At 43.2% G+C, this 15390-nt stretch overlaps 1 protein-coding gene across 1 annotated transcript; it reads right to left on the reverse strand.

The window, feature by feature from the left end:
- Nucleotides 1-451: 451 nt before the first annotated feature.
- On the reverse strand, nt 452-7456 carry LOC120998327 (gastrula zinc finger protein XlCGF26.1-like). Its single transcript, XM_040428988.1, has 3 exons — nt 7404-7456; nt 7147-7267; nt 452-2680 (listed from the first exon to the last, which is right to left on the reverse strand). The coding sequence occupies exons 2-3, from the start codon at nt 7265-7267 to the stop codon at nt 1104-1106; spliced, it is 1698 nt and encodes a 565-aa protein (XP_040284922.1). The 5' UTR covers nt 7404-7456; the 3' UTR covers nt 452-1103.
- Between the last annotated feature and the right edge of the window lie 7934 nt (nt 7457-15390).

Below are 15390 nucleotides of genomic sequence, written 5' to 3' on the forward strand. Positions count from 1 at the left end.
CATGCAGATTTTAACATGAATTTGGTGCAAAAACACAAAAATCTGCACAGAAATGTGTGTGGAATTTTAGCAAGTCTACCCCTAGCCATGTGCAGGTAGGCAAACACTTCACTCAGACTACTTTCCAAGCCCATTCAATACTTACTGGTCTGGTCACCCGCCCCTCCATTCGTCACCATGTTCAGGATGCGAGAGCCGTACAAGTAGTGAGGACAGTTGGAGTAGCAGTACAATAAGGACTTCAGAGCAGATCTTCTAAAGACATGATATCAGTAAGTGACTGCATGTCTCCAGCACTTATCTGAAAACAAAGAGCAGCCAAACCATTTAAAGGGGTTTTCTGGGATTTTACTACTGATGACCTATCCTCAGGACCCCTGCTGATCAACTGTTTGAGAAGGCACCAACTCTCCTGCAAGTGCCATGGCCTTCTAGGAGCTTACCTAGCACAGCGCTGTGCATTGTATAGTGGCCGTGCTTGGTATCGCACTCAGCCCCCTTTACTTCTATGTGTGTGAGCGTGATACCAAACACAGCCGTTATGCAATGTATGGCACTGTGCTTGGTAAGCACACAGAAGGCCGCGATGCTCACAGGAGAGCCGGTGTCTTCTGAAAACAGCTGATCAGCGGGGGCCCCGGGTGTCAGACCACCACCAATCAGCTACTGATGACCTAACCTGAAGATAGTGAAATCCCAGAAACCCCTTTAACCTGTCAGTATGTTTCTGGAGTGTGACAGCAAAGCTGAGAATCTGGAGGAAACTTCACACGCATAGGAAGAACATACAATCTCCATGTAGATGTTGTCCTTGGTCAGATTTGAACCCATGGGCCCAACGCTGCACAGTAATGATGCTGATCAGTAATCTGCCATGCTCAGTGCATTCCTGCAAATTCAATTTATTATTACTGTTTTCTTCTGTTCCATCAGCTTTATCTTTATATACTATGTCCCTCTGGATTCTCCTGGAGTGAGGGTGGAGGTATAAATACAGTAAGGAGAAGAAGCAAGGTTCCTGGGGACAATTCAAGTAGATGGTTTCTTCTCTGTATGAATTAAAAAATTTATTTCCTTGTTAAACATTGTTCACATACAAAACATCAGAATGGCTTCTCCTCTGTGTGACTTCTTTCATGTCTTACAAGGTATAATTTTGTTGTAAAACGTTTCATACATAGTAAACATGAAAATGGCTTAACCTTTGTGTGACTTCTCTCATGTCTAATTTCATCCGATTTAGTTAGAAAACATTTCCCACAGACTGGGCATGAATACGGCTTCTCTCCTGTGTGAATTCTCTCATGTCTTATAAGATCAGATTTATTTCTAAAACATTTCCTACACACTGAACACAAATACGGCTTTTCTCCTGTGTGAATTCTCTGATGGTAATGGAGTTTGGCTTTTTCTCTAAAACATTTCCCACATTCTGAACATGAATACGGCTTCTCTCCTGTATGAATTTTCTGATGTGTAACCAAAGTTGATTTTTCTGTGAAACATTTCCCACAATCTGAACATGAATATAGCTTCTCTCCTGTGTGAATTCTCTCATGTTTTACAAGATCAGATTTCTGGATAAAACATTTTCCACATTCTGAACACGAATATGGCTTTAGCCCTGTGTGAATTCTCTGATGCATAAGGAGACTTGATTTTTCTGTAAAACATTTCCCACATTCTGAACATGAAAATGGTCTGTCTACTGTATGCATTTTCTGATGTGTAACCAGAGTTGACTTTTCTGCAAAAAATTTCTGACAATTTGAACATGAATACAGCTTCTCGTCTGTGTGAATTTCCTCATGTGCAGTAAAAGCTGATTTACTTGTGAAACATTTTTCACATATTAAACATGAATATGGCTTCTCCCCTGTGTGAATTCTCTGATGTCTATAAAGAACTGAGTTATTTACAAAGCATTTCCCACATTCTGAACATGAATATGGCTTCTCTCCTGTGTGAATTCTCTCATGCGTAACAAGATGTGATTTATTTACAAAGCATTTCCCACATTCTGAACATGAATATGGCTTTTCTCCTGTGTGAATTCTTTGATGTATAAGCAGACTTGATTTTTCAGTGAAACATTTCCCACATTCTGGACATGAGTACAGCTTCTCTCCTGTGTGAATTCTCTTATGTTTTACAAGATCTGATTTCTGGATAAAACATTTCCCACATTCTGGACATGAATACGGTTTCACCCCTGTGTGAATCCTCTGATGCGTTAGGAGACTAGATTTTTCTGTGAAACATTTCCCACATTCTGAACATGAATATGGCTTCTCTCCTGTGTGAATTCTCTCGTGTTTTGCAAGATCTGATTTCTGGATAAAACATTTCCCACATTCAGAACATGAAAATGGCTTCTCTCCTGTGTGAATTTTTCTGTGCTTGGAAAGACTTGAGCTGCTTGTAACCTGCTTTCCACATTCCCCACACTGAAACTTTTTACCCCTTGTCTGCCCGATACTTGTGGTAACAATCTGTGACTGGTCAGGAGAAGGTTCCTCATGATCAGGAGGATTATATGATGGATCTGTATTGTGAAGTACTGGATATACAATCAGTGTAATGAGGTTTTCTCCTGAGGAGCACTGTGTGATATCCTGATCTTCTACTTTAAAATTTAGTGATAATGTGAAGTCTCCCTCGGAATTCTTACTGGGATTTCCTGTTAGAAATAAAAAAAGATTTCATGAGTTGTTGCTCAAACCACAAAGAAGATAATTTATACCATTCCTATTAGGCTGGAGACACACATGTAATTTTTGATACAGTATTTAAAGACACAAGCGGTAGTGGTTCTAGTAAGAACGAGAAGTAAAAGTTCTTGCTTTATAGTTTTCATTCTTTTTGAATCCATTTCTGGCTTTGACTGAAAATTCTGCACCAAAACCTGGATGTGTGATTAGACCTCTAAATCTTTGTACAATGCTTGTAGAGTCTTATAGAAGATGGACTAGACCAAAGATTTTGTGTCCGATTCATTACATTTTTAAAAACAATTCAATACCTGTTACACAAATAAAATATATATGACACTCTGAGGTCTCCTAGGACTCAGATTTTTTAGATCTTTTCTTTCTTTTTTTTTGCTCTCTTGTCCATGTCACATACATAGCTGCAGGTAAAAACATGGAGGACGGTGTTAAAAAACAGCAGGTTCAAAAACACCTGCGTTGTCACGTGTTATGCTTTTTCATAAAGAAACCTTCCAAAAAGTTTCCCATATTGAGAGCAGATGGAATAACAACACACAAGTTGTTATTGGAGAAAACGGGCTTGTTGGGACCAAGAGTCCAAAAATGATGCCTTAATGGGGCAGATCGGTGCCCCTGTTTGTGCTTACACAATGTCTAAAGAAAGAATGGCGTGTTCTGAAAAATTGTTGAAGTATTCTGTGTTTGTGTGGGCAGAATGCCTGCCGGTATGTATACACACGAGGACTACTTGTCAGAAGATGGAGTGGCTCGTTCTCCAGTCTGGTCTGCTGCACTCTTACACCTGTGTTACTGCACTAACACGTATGATAATTTGTGATACTGCAGTAACTATCACTTACATTGCAAAAATATCCAATAATACAGGTTTAATGCACTAAAATACACAACTATAAACCATAAATGTAACCCTTTCTACCCTGGAGGTTTTTGCGTTTTCATTTTGCACACCCTCCCTTCCCAGGGCCATAACACTTTTATTTTTCCATTCACATAGCTGTATGAGAACTTGTTTTTTGTGGGACAAGTTGTACTTTCCAACGCCACCATTTAATTTTGCATATGATGTAGTGGGAAGCAGGAAAAAAAATCCAAATGGGGTTAAATTGGAAAAAAAAAGCAATTACGCCACAGTTTTAGGCTACTTTCACACTTGCAGTAGCCTATTCCAGCAGGCTGTTCTGGTGGTGGAACATCTTGCTGGACCTGTGCTACCTCTAGTCCACTGTGCCTCCGGAGGTCCGCTCCAGCCCCATTCACTATAATCGGGGCGGGCCTGAGGTCCGGCTCCAGCACGGCAAACAAGCCGAGAGGCGGCCGGAAAGTGTAGGCGTTTTTCGCATATGGTGATATCCAAGATGTGTATTTTTTTTATTTTGGGGAAAGGTGGGGTGATTTGAATCTTTATATTTTTTAGTTTTAAAAACTTTATTATTTTTATTTTTTTACACGTTTTTAATAGTTCCCATAGGGAACTCAAACAAGCAGTCATCAGATTGCTATTCTCATAGACTCTGATGCATTCGCATTGGAGCTATCAGAAATGTACTAGTTTCCTATAGAGCCCTGCTACAGACATTCTTTATAACAGACTCTGCTGCATACAAGCTTCGGCTCCTCCGACTGCCAGCCGCAGAAGCTGGAGCATACCCGAAAAAGCGTGCTTCCTGGTTTGCACACACTCAGATGCCGTGGCCAGGATTGAACACAGCATCTCAAGTGTCTGCAACCGACATTACCTCCTGTTGCAGACATAAGCCACGGGTGTCTGCTGTATAAAACTGAGCGGAGTGCGTGCCGTCTTTAAAGATCTGGCCACTGCCATACAAGTATGTCGCTGGTCAAGAAGTGGTTAAACTGTTTTTGCTTAGTGTCTGGAGAAGAATAAATACTATTTAGGTGCTGGAAATAAGACTATGAACTGCAGATATTTGGTTTAAAAAAAAGAAAACTGTCTAATGATATACAGAAAAAAAGAATGTTTATTTTAGAAAGAAAGAGCTTCCAGCTGCTGTACTAAACACAGAAGACCAGTCCCTCACTCTCTCTATGCGAGGCTATCCCTGCTCAAAGTCCCTAAAATATTTCCAAGTATATTTTCTCATTCTCTCCATATCCTCTGCTTATAGTATCCGATTAACAGCAATTACTGCATATCTCCAGCCTTTATAGTGTAGAAGTAATGTCATCTATAACACCCGGCATCTGATGACACCTACCTGAGGTATAACAGCCATTACTACATGTCTCCAGCCTTTATAGTGTAGAAGTAATGTCATCTATAACACCCGGCATCTGATGACACCTACCTGAGGTATAACAGCCATTACTACATGTCTCCGGCCTTTATAGTGTAGAAGTAATGTCATCTATAACACCCGGCATCTGATGACACCTACCTGAGGTATAACAGCCATTACTACATGTCTCCGGCCTTTATAGTGTAGAAGTAATGTCATCTATAACACCCGGCATCTGATGACACCTACCTGAGGTATAACAGCCATTACTACATGTCTCCAGCCTTTATAGTGTAGAAGTAATGTCATCTATAACACCCGACATCTGATGTCACCTACCTGAGGTATAACAGCCATTACTACATGTCTCCAGCCTTTATAGTGTAGAAGTAATGTCATCTATAACACCCGGCATCTGATGACACCTACCTGAGGTATAACAGCCATTACTACATGTCTCCGGCCTTTATAGTGTAGAAGTAATGTCATCTATAACACCCGGCATCTGATATCACCTACCTGATGTATAACAGCCATTACTACATGTCACCAGCCTTTATAGTGTAGAAGTAATGTCATCTATAACACCCGACATCTGATGACACCTACCTGAGGTATAACAGCCATTACTACATGTCTCCAGCCTTTATAGTGTAGTAGTAATGTCATCTATAACACCCGGCATCTGATGACACCTACCTGAGGTATAACAGCCATTACTACATGTCTCCAGCCTTTATAGTGTAGTAGTAATGTCATCTATAACACCCGGCATCTGATGACACCTACCTGAGGTATAACAGCCATTACTACATGTCTCCGGCCTTTATAGTGTAGAAGTAATGTCATCAATAGCACCCGGCATCTGATATCACCTACCTGATGTATAACAGCCATTACTACATGTCACCAGCCTTTATAGTGTAGAAGTAATGTCATCTATAACACCTGGAATCTGACGAGACCTACCTGAGGTATAACAGCCATTACTACATGTCTCCAGCCTTTATAGTGTAGAAGTAATGTCATCTATAACACCCGGAATCTGACGAGACCTACCTGAGGTATAACAGCCATTACTACATGTCTCCAGCCTTTATAGTGTAGAAGTAATGTCATCTATAACACCCGGGATCTGATGACACCTACCTGAGGTATAACAGCCATTACTGCATATCTCCAGCCTTTATAGTGTAGAAGTAATGTCATCTATAACACCCGGCATCTGATGAAACCTACCTGAGGTATAACAGCCATTACTACATGTCTCCAGCCTTTATAGTGTAGAAGTAATGTCATCTATAACACCCGGCATCTGATGAGACCTACCTGAGGTATAACAGCCATTACTGCATATCTCCAGCCTTTATAGTGTAGAAGTAATGTCATCTATAACACCCAACATCTGATGACACCTACCTGAGGTATAACAGCCATTACTACATGTCTCCAGCCTTTATAGTGTAGAAGTAATGTCATCTATAACACCCGGCATCTGATGACACCTACCTGAGGTATAACAGCCATTACTACATGTCTCCAGCCTTTATAGTGTAGAAGTAATATCATCTATAACACCCAGCATCTGATGAAACCTACCTGAGGTATAACAGCCATTACTACATGTCTCAAGCCTTTATAGTGTAGAAGTAATGTCATCTATAACACCCGGCATCTGATGAGACCTACCTGAGGTATAACAGCCATTACTACATGTCTCCAGCCTTTATAGTGTAGAAGTAATGTCATCTATAACACCCGGCATCTGATGACACCTACCTGAGGTATAACAGCCATTACTACATGTCTCGGGGCTGTGTCAGTATAAAACCATCGGACTGGAAGATAAGTGTCTCAGGCGGCCCCCTATCACCAAGGATTGTGGAGCTTAGGTGGTTAAACTGAGTTTTTCCAGACCCCGGACATTAGTGCAGCTGTCATCACAGCCGGTGCCCCCCACAACTTCATGCTAAGCCGAGTGTCCAGCTTGGACATAAGAGGATGGATAGAAGAGCGTGAATTATTATTATTATTATTTCTATGTGCAGTCACAACTCCCTCCGCTCCTGCACATAACACAGGGGTCACTGCCCGGAGTGCTCCTTTACTGCAGCTCTAAGGTGGAGCCTCACCTGAAGAAACCTCCCAATTCCCTTCCTCCATTCATTATTCCATACCTGTGGTCACATGGACTGGAATGTCCTCCTCCACCTCACTCTTACACGGGGGATCGCCCATCATCCACTCTCCTTCATCCTCCACTTTGATAATAGTCAGATCTTCCTCCTGATTTGTCATCTGTAACAATTCAGTACAATACAGCAGCCAGGTGAGAAATCTAACAGATCCACATAAGAGACCCCCACAATCTATGACCCCTCTATGACTGCAGGACCCCCCTATATAGATGTGTATAGGGCTCAGCTCCATCTACCTGATGGTTCTCTGGGAGCTTCTCCTCTGGACAGTCCTGGGAATACAGAGGACGGGGACATCTCTCGGGGGGATTTCTCCTCCTGGATCCATCTGGGGAGACACAAGCACACAGTGACTGAATACATGGCCTACTGTAGATCTGTCTATAGATCAGACACTTCTCTCAGGTGCATCAATTCTAGGTTTAATGATCAGGTTCTAAATAACAATGTTCTACTTCTCATCAGCTAAACCCCAAGCTAATCCAGTCGCCCACATAGAAATGCTAGGCTTGGAGCTGCTCTTCCACCCAGAGACTCGACTTTTACTCCTTCCTCAGGCTTACTAATCTGTACATTAATACTCCCGGGCTTTACAGATCTTCCTGTAAAATAATCTAGTACTTTCTGGATAACAGAACTACTCAGAATTTGGATAACTTAAATGCATCTCTAACTGTAAGGTGAATTTGTGACATTCCCTTCTTTCTGCTACCTAGTAGAGTAGAAATAATGTAGTAGTAATGGTGATGATAGATAATAAGTTCTCACATCTCCGATATTCTCTTCTATCCTTCTACTATATACAGTGATAAGCAATGTGTTCTAGTGATGATAGATAATCAGTTCCCACCTCTCCTGTGTTCTCTCCTGTCCTTATACTATAGACCGTGATACGCAGGGTGATCTAGTGATGATAGATAATCAGTTCCCACCTCTCATGTGTTCTCTCCTGTCTTTATACTATAAACAGTGTTCAGCAGGGTGTTCTAGAGATGATAGTCAGTTCTCACCTCTCCTCTGTTCACTCCTATCTTTATACTATACATACAGTTGTGTTCAATATTATTCAACCCCCAATGCTGTAAAGGGTTTTAGGGAATTTAGTCTACATTTGTAATTGTGTTCAGAATGAAATCTTACAAGGACCTTTTAAAGAACCAAATGCAACTAAAATGACATCAATTGTTTTTGTAATACAGTATTAAATGTTTTTTTTGTGATTTCTTTATTGACACAATTATACAACCCCTTAAAGACTACCACTCTTAAGAACAGAGGTTCATTCAAGTGTTTTCGATCAGGTATTGAAAAAACCCGTGGATGTCAAGGAGCAGCAATCATGCATAATAAGCACCAATTAGGCCGATGTAAAAGGACTGTGATACTCAGCTCCTTCTAGACATTTACTGGTGTGTTTACAAACATGGTGAAGTCAAGAGAATGGTCCAGGAAGACAAGAGAAGAGGTGATTTCTCTTCACAGGAAGGGAAATGGCTATAAGAAGATTGCACAGATGTTAAACATACCAAGAGACACCATAGGAAGCATCATTCGCAAATTCAAGGCAAAGGGCACTGTTGAAACGCTACCTGGTCGTGGCAGAAAGAAGATGCTGACTTCGACTGCTGTGCGCTACCTGAAGCGTAAAATGGAGAAAAGTCCCCGTGTGACCGCTGAGGAACTGAAAAAAGATTTGTCAGATGTGGGCACTGAAGTTTCAGCTCAGACAATAAGGCGCACACTGCGTAATGAAGGCCTCCATGCCAGAACTCCCAGGCGCACCCCCTTGCTGTCTCCAAAGAATAAGAAGAGTCGACTGCAGTAAAAGTAAAAGTTTTGGGATAGTGTTCTGTGGACTGATGAAACAAAATTAGAACTGTTTGGGCCCATGGATCAACGCTATGTTTGGAGGAGGAAGAACAAGGCCTATGAAGAAAAGAACACCTTGCCTACTGTGAAGCATGGCAGGGGGTCAATCATGCTTTGGGGCTGTTTTGCTTCTACAGGTACAGGGAAGCTTCAGCGTGTGCAAGGTATCATGAATTCTCTTCAGTACCAGGAGATATTGGATGAAAATGTGATGCAGTCCGTCACAAACCTGAGGCTTGGGAGACGTTGGACCTTTCAACAGGACAATGATCCCAAGCATACCTCCAAGTCCACTAGAGCATGGCTGCAGATTAAAGGCTGGAACATTCTGAAGTGGCCATCGCCGTCACCAGACTTAAATCCGATTGAGAACCTCTGGTGGGACTTAAAGAAAGCAGTTGCAGCGCGCAAGCCTAAGAATGTAACTGAACTGGAGGCTTTTGCCCATGAAGAATGGGCGAAGATACCCGTAGATCGCTGCAAGATACTTGTGTCAAGCTATGCTTCACGTTTAAGAGCTGTTATAACTGGAAAAGGATGTTGTACTAAGTACTAAGATTGAATGTCACTTGGGGTTGAATAAAACTGATAATGATGTGAGCACAGAAAAGACATTTGTGGTTATTTCATTATAAATGTTATGTTATATTTGTCTGACTTACAAGGGCCTCTTTGATTTAATTGTAAACAAGATGAGTGAAATGATCAAAATCAATGTCAAACTGGCCAAAACACTCAATTTCAGTGGGGGTTGAATAATTTTGAACACAACTGTAGTGATAAGCAGGGTGTTCTAGTGACAATAATCAGTTCTCACCTCTTCTGTGTTCTCTCCTGTCCTTGTACTATACACAATGATAAGCAGGGTGTTCTAGTGATGATAAATAATCAGTTCTCACCTCTTCTTTCCTTATACTATAAACAGTGATACGAAGAGTGTTCTAGTGATGATAGATAATCAGTTATCACCTCTCCTGTCCGTCCTTATACTATAAACCAGGCATCCTCAAACTGCAGCCCTTCAGCTGTTGTAAAACTACAACTCTCACAATGCCCTGCTGTAGGCTGATACCTGTAGGCTGTTCGGGCATGCTGGAAGTTGTAGTTTTGCAACAGCTGGAGGGCCGCAGTTTGAAGATGCCTGCTATAATCAGTGATAAGAAGGGTGTTCTAGTGATGATAGATAATCAGTTCTCACCTCTGCTGTGGTCTTTCCTGTCCCTTATATTATAATCAGTGATAAGCAGGGTGTTCTACTGATGATAGCCAGTTCTCACCTCTCCTGTGTTTGCTCCTGTTCTTATACTATAAACAGTGATAAGCGGGGTGTTCCAGTAATAGATAATCAGTTCTCACCTCTCCTGTGTTCTCTCCTGTCCTTATACTGTACACAGTGATAAGCAGAGTGTTCTAGTGGTGATAGATAATCAGTTCTCACCTCTCCTGTGTTCTCTCCTGTCCTTATACTGTACACAGTGATAAGCAGGGTGTTCTAGTGGTGATAGATAATCAGTTCTTACCTCTCCTGTGTTCTCTCCTGTCCTTATACTGTACACAGTGATAAGCAGAGTGTTCTAGTGGTGATAGATAATCAGTTCTTACCTCTCTTGTGTTTTTCATGCTGTTCAAAGGCTCTTAATTACAATGCCATTAAACTGTGCTGATCATGCTCAGTAGTAGTTTGCTCCTCTAAAAAGACTAGAGACAGACATTCACTATTTGGTATGGCTGCAGCAATATTAGTGCTGCTAGACATAACAGGAAGACAGTATTAAAGAGGTTATCTGGGAATAAATAACTTTTCACAGGAGTTTGCAGTTTGCCTCTGCTATGGAAAGAATCCTACTTACCTCCTCCCTGCTGCTCCGGTGCCGTGTGTCAATCTACTGGTCTGCAGCTTGTTTAATTAATCCCTGGCAGAGGCCTTATGATCTGCTGTGATTTGTCCATTACGGACTGATTGGCTGCATTTGAGCATATGTTTTGCTTTATGGCTGCATTGCACTGACACCAGCTTTTTTTACGACTCGCATGTGATTTTCATAACAGGCGGCCTGATGGAGGACAGATGATTTTGATCTTACCTCTCCATCCCCCATTTCTTGTGGGGGTTGGGGTTATTGGTCGGAGCTTAAATTTCCCCATTCCAACATCAATTTGAGCTACGATTAAGGACATTGCTTCCAAAACGTGTAAACTTCCGCATGGTGTAAGGATTTGTCTGTATATGGATTTATGTTACGTTAAATAAAGAGGAAGTTCTAACTGAAAAACACTACAGTGCCGGAAACTTTCCTTTCTGAGGGATTTAAAATGTCAGGAATTTTAGAAACTCTATTCCCATATGTTCAGCCCAGCAGGGTTAGAATATGATTCTATTTCACTCTGCCATGGTTTTGGTATTTCTCAAGTGTTTAATGTGGTCATAGCACCATCTAGCGGTGTTAAGCTGTATTACACTTTGTTTTTCCTGTTACAAAGACCCACATTGTGGGTGGTGCAAAGGATTGTAGGAGTGCAAAGCATCGTTTCCACAGGTTCTCCACCTGGATGTTGCTCGTTTGTGCTATAGCCTGTGTATTTCATATAGCTCAGTCTTACAAGTCGACATTACCGGTGAGCCAGAAGGCTTGCAAAGGTTGGCATCACTGCAAACACGCCTTTAACGCTCCCAATATGGAAAGGTCCAGGAGTATAATGATTCGCACTATACAACAAATGTTATGCTAAAGAAATAGACTACCTCAGCAAAGGTCAAACAGTGCTTTGAAGAAGCTTGATCCCATCATTGACCAAAATTGGTTGCTAAGAAAGAAGGATTCAGTAGTGGCGTCTATTGACGCCAGACGGGAAGTGTTCTGCCCAGCAGGGTTAGGGTTAACCCTGAGGGCGTGCAGCATGATGTGAACGTGCTGCGGGCTCCGCCCCCCCTCCTACCTCTGACCGCTCGACCTCTCTCCCTCCTCGCTCCCTTGCCGTGCTGACTGATGTGCGGCGTAGTGTTGGTGCCGGGCCGCCGGGCTGAACAAAGTGCCGTTCCTGTGTTGCCTTCCTTCCTCCTCGCTCCTTCGCCGCAGCTGACCAAGCGGTGTGGTGTCGGGCTGCCGGGCTGATTGGAGTGCCGCCCTCTGCTGCTGATGCCTGGTTCCTGAAATCGGTGCTCCACTAGGTGACCTGCGGTTTGGATGGTTCGGTGGGCTGATTGAGCGGTGGGTGGGTGGCGTGCAGTGGGAGAGCACGAGGCCGGCCAGCACTATACAAGAATCACTAAAGAACCCCAGGAGGGTGAAAGTGACCAGCTGGGTGCGGTGAGAGCGCACTGCAGCAGGCCTCTGTGTCGTAATTCCCTAGGGAATCTGGCTGTATGGACGAAACCCACCAGCGCGTACCGGAGTGGTGAGATCCTATGATCATAATTTTCCTGTGTTATCCATAGGACAGCGAACCCAGAGACACCAAAGAGTGGGACCGCATCCAATGTCTGTAAAGTGGAGCCATTCACGGGTTTGAATTCATGGACTAACCGCGCCTAGGACGGGCAAGTAGAGTGGAAGTCACCCGGTTGACTGTTTAATATTGTCAATAATACCTGATTAACTCACTAATCACAAAAAAAAAAAACCTCTACTATAAAGTCACCATGGGTAACCCTTTAACAATACTAACAAAGTTACACCTCTGAATGATCTAAGGGGTACGATTGGGTACGATTGACTCCTTGGTTCCAGTTAGAGGGACCCTTTATTACATCTAAGGAGACACTCTGAAGGAGCCATGGAGTTGGGTGGAACCACCGGGACCTGGGCCAGACTGCGGAGTTACTGCTTTAGATTATTGCGGCCATCCAAAGATCTGAATATGGCCCCCAAAGCTCCAAACAGGAAATTTGTGGGCACTATGTCCCCAAAAGGGTCAGAAAATAAAAGCCCTAGACAAAATATAGAGAGGTATTTAAGATCCTCCCCTACAAAAACAAGAGGAACATTGAAACCTATTGCCCGCCAAGAGGAAAAGGAAGAGCCTAGAAAAACCGTAATGCCCTCAGACTATAGTGATAAGGAAGACACGGATACCCGGATCCACTCGTGTATGGAAATAATTGAGCAAAAATTGGGGGATATTTTGGACACTCTAAAAATTACCAATCAAGCCTTAGGAACACTTACAACTACCGTATGCTCTATGCAAACTGACATCTCTCTCCTTAGGGACGATATGGACAAAATCCGCGGTAGCGTAAATGAAACAAAACAATCCCTAACTGATACTAAAAATGAAGTCTCCTCAATGGGGAAAAAAATTGAAAGGATTGAGTTAGAGCATAGGGCCCTCAAAGAAAAATTGACCGACTTAGAGGATAGGTCACGTAGGGGGAATATCCGATTGATAGGCTTCCCTGAGGGATCAGAGGGGGACGACCCAGGGGGATTTATACAGAAATGGTTGGGGACTCCCTGGGCCGAGATTCCTTTTCATCATTATTTATGGTTGAATGAGCACATAGAGCCCCCAACAAAAGGCCGCCCCCTGGCGCCCCACCACGCGGCCTTCTCGCTAAAATCCTGTGTGCTAGCGACCCATTTAACTGCTGAAAGATTGCACTATATGCGAACGTCCTGGACGCAGTGCGAGTACCACTCCCACTATTCGGCCGATTCGCGGGGAGTAAGTGTCTACACTCACAGAAATGTGGACTATGACCCATATGATCAATGGATTGACAAAGAAGGCAGATTTGTATTTTTATACGGCCGATGGATGGGACTGGTGTGCGTGCTCGCGTTTGTATATATCCCCCCCCCTTTTCTTCTGAGGTGCTGAGGAAACTTGCAGAATATATTGGGAAATGGGACCCGTGCCCCATATTAGTTTCGGGAGATTTCAACGCCGTTATGGATAATAGGGACAGGGTATCCATGATTAGAGGAGGGGGGAGTGTAGACGATCAGTCTACGGACCTAAGCAGGATCTGCCAGGAGTTAGGCCTTATAGACGTGTGGCAGTCTCTGTTTTAGCAGATCCTGTAGGGTCATGTCCAGGATAGATATATCCCTGGCGACTCCAGGACTTTCGGAACGGATACAAAAAATGAAGTATGAGCCACACGGTGTATCCGACCATTCTCCAATGTTGTTATCAATGGTTGATTCTGTGCAAAAGGGCAGAAAACCTTTCAGGTTTAATCCACACTGGATCCATCTGGTTGGGGACCAAGAAAGTGTCGGGGAGGGTATTTCAGAATTTTGGGCACTAAACTATGGATCCACACATATACATTTTGTGTGGGACTCCCTGAAGGCCATGATAAGAGGGATATACTGTAAGAGGATTAAAAGAAAAAGGGCGGAATACGCCAAGACGGAAAAAGAATTGGCAGAGAGGGTTGGGGCTTTGGAGGCAGAGTTGACCAGACAGAACAGGGAAAGGGTCCGTTTATTATTAATAGTGGCTAAGAGGGAACATCAGACTTTTTTATATGAAAAAGCGCAACATAAGGCCTATTTTGCAGGGCAGCGAGCCTTTTTTGAAAAAGGGAAAACAGGCAGATTGCTGGCATCTGTAGTCGCTAACCAAAAGACCCAAACCCCGATAAAACAAATGAAGTTACCTTCTGGCGCCTTAACTAATGACCACCTTAATATTAAATCCGCCTTTATAGAATACTTCACTAAATTATACCAGTCGGATCTCGGGGCGGAGGGAGGAGCCCCGGTTCACTTATTGGACAAAGTGGAACCTCCTTCACTCTCCGACCAAGACTGTGCTAAAGTAAACTCGCCAATAACTCTTCTAGAACTGGAGGCCGCTATAGACAGTATAAAAAATAATACGGCCCCGGGCCGAGATGGCCTACCTTTTGAAATAAATAGAGTACATCGTAAAACGGTGTTGCCTCTTCTCCTTCAGATGCTTAATGAGTCTTGGAGGGACGGCTCACTCCCCCCCTCTTTGAGGGAGGCCTCCATCTCTTTGATCGTATCGTCCAATCTCATTACTCAATACTGATTACAAAATACTTGAGCGGGGTTATACACTGTCTGATCCGCCCGGATCAGACAGGGTTCATCCCACAACGAAACATACAATCTAATATACGTAGAGCCTTTCTTAACATATATGTCGGGGATGGGGAGGACCGCTCCATCCTGTCTCTGGATGCCGAGAAGGCCTTTGACAGGGTGGAGTGGCCCTTCCTATGGGGAACCCTGACCAGAATGAACTTGGGTGAACACTTCATTAAATGGATACAGCTGTTATACTCTGGATCCACGGCCAGTGTTAAGATAAATGGGATTGACTCAGAACAGCTCCCCCTACAGCGAGGCACCCGGCAGGGATGTCCCCTCTCACCTC

The sequence above is a fragment of the Bufo bufo genome, chromosome 4 (genome assembly GCF_905171765.1).
Source record: "Bufo bufo chromosome 4, aBufBuf1.1, whole genome shotgun sequence".
NCBI classification, from domain to species: Eukaryota; Metazoa; Chordata; class Amphibia; order Anura; family Bufonidae; genus Bufo; species Bufo bufo.

Coding starts and splice junctions, on each gene's coding strand:
- LOC120998327 (XM_040428988.1), bottom strand. CDS start 7,267: ATGACAAATCAGGAGGAAGATCTGACTATTATCAAAGTGGAGGATGAA. Junction 2,681..7,146: donor TCCAGTCCATGTGACCACAG/GTATGGAATAAT, acceptor TATTTCTAACAG/GAAATCCCAGTAAGAATTCC.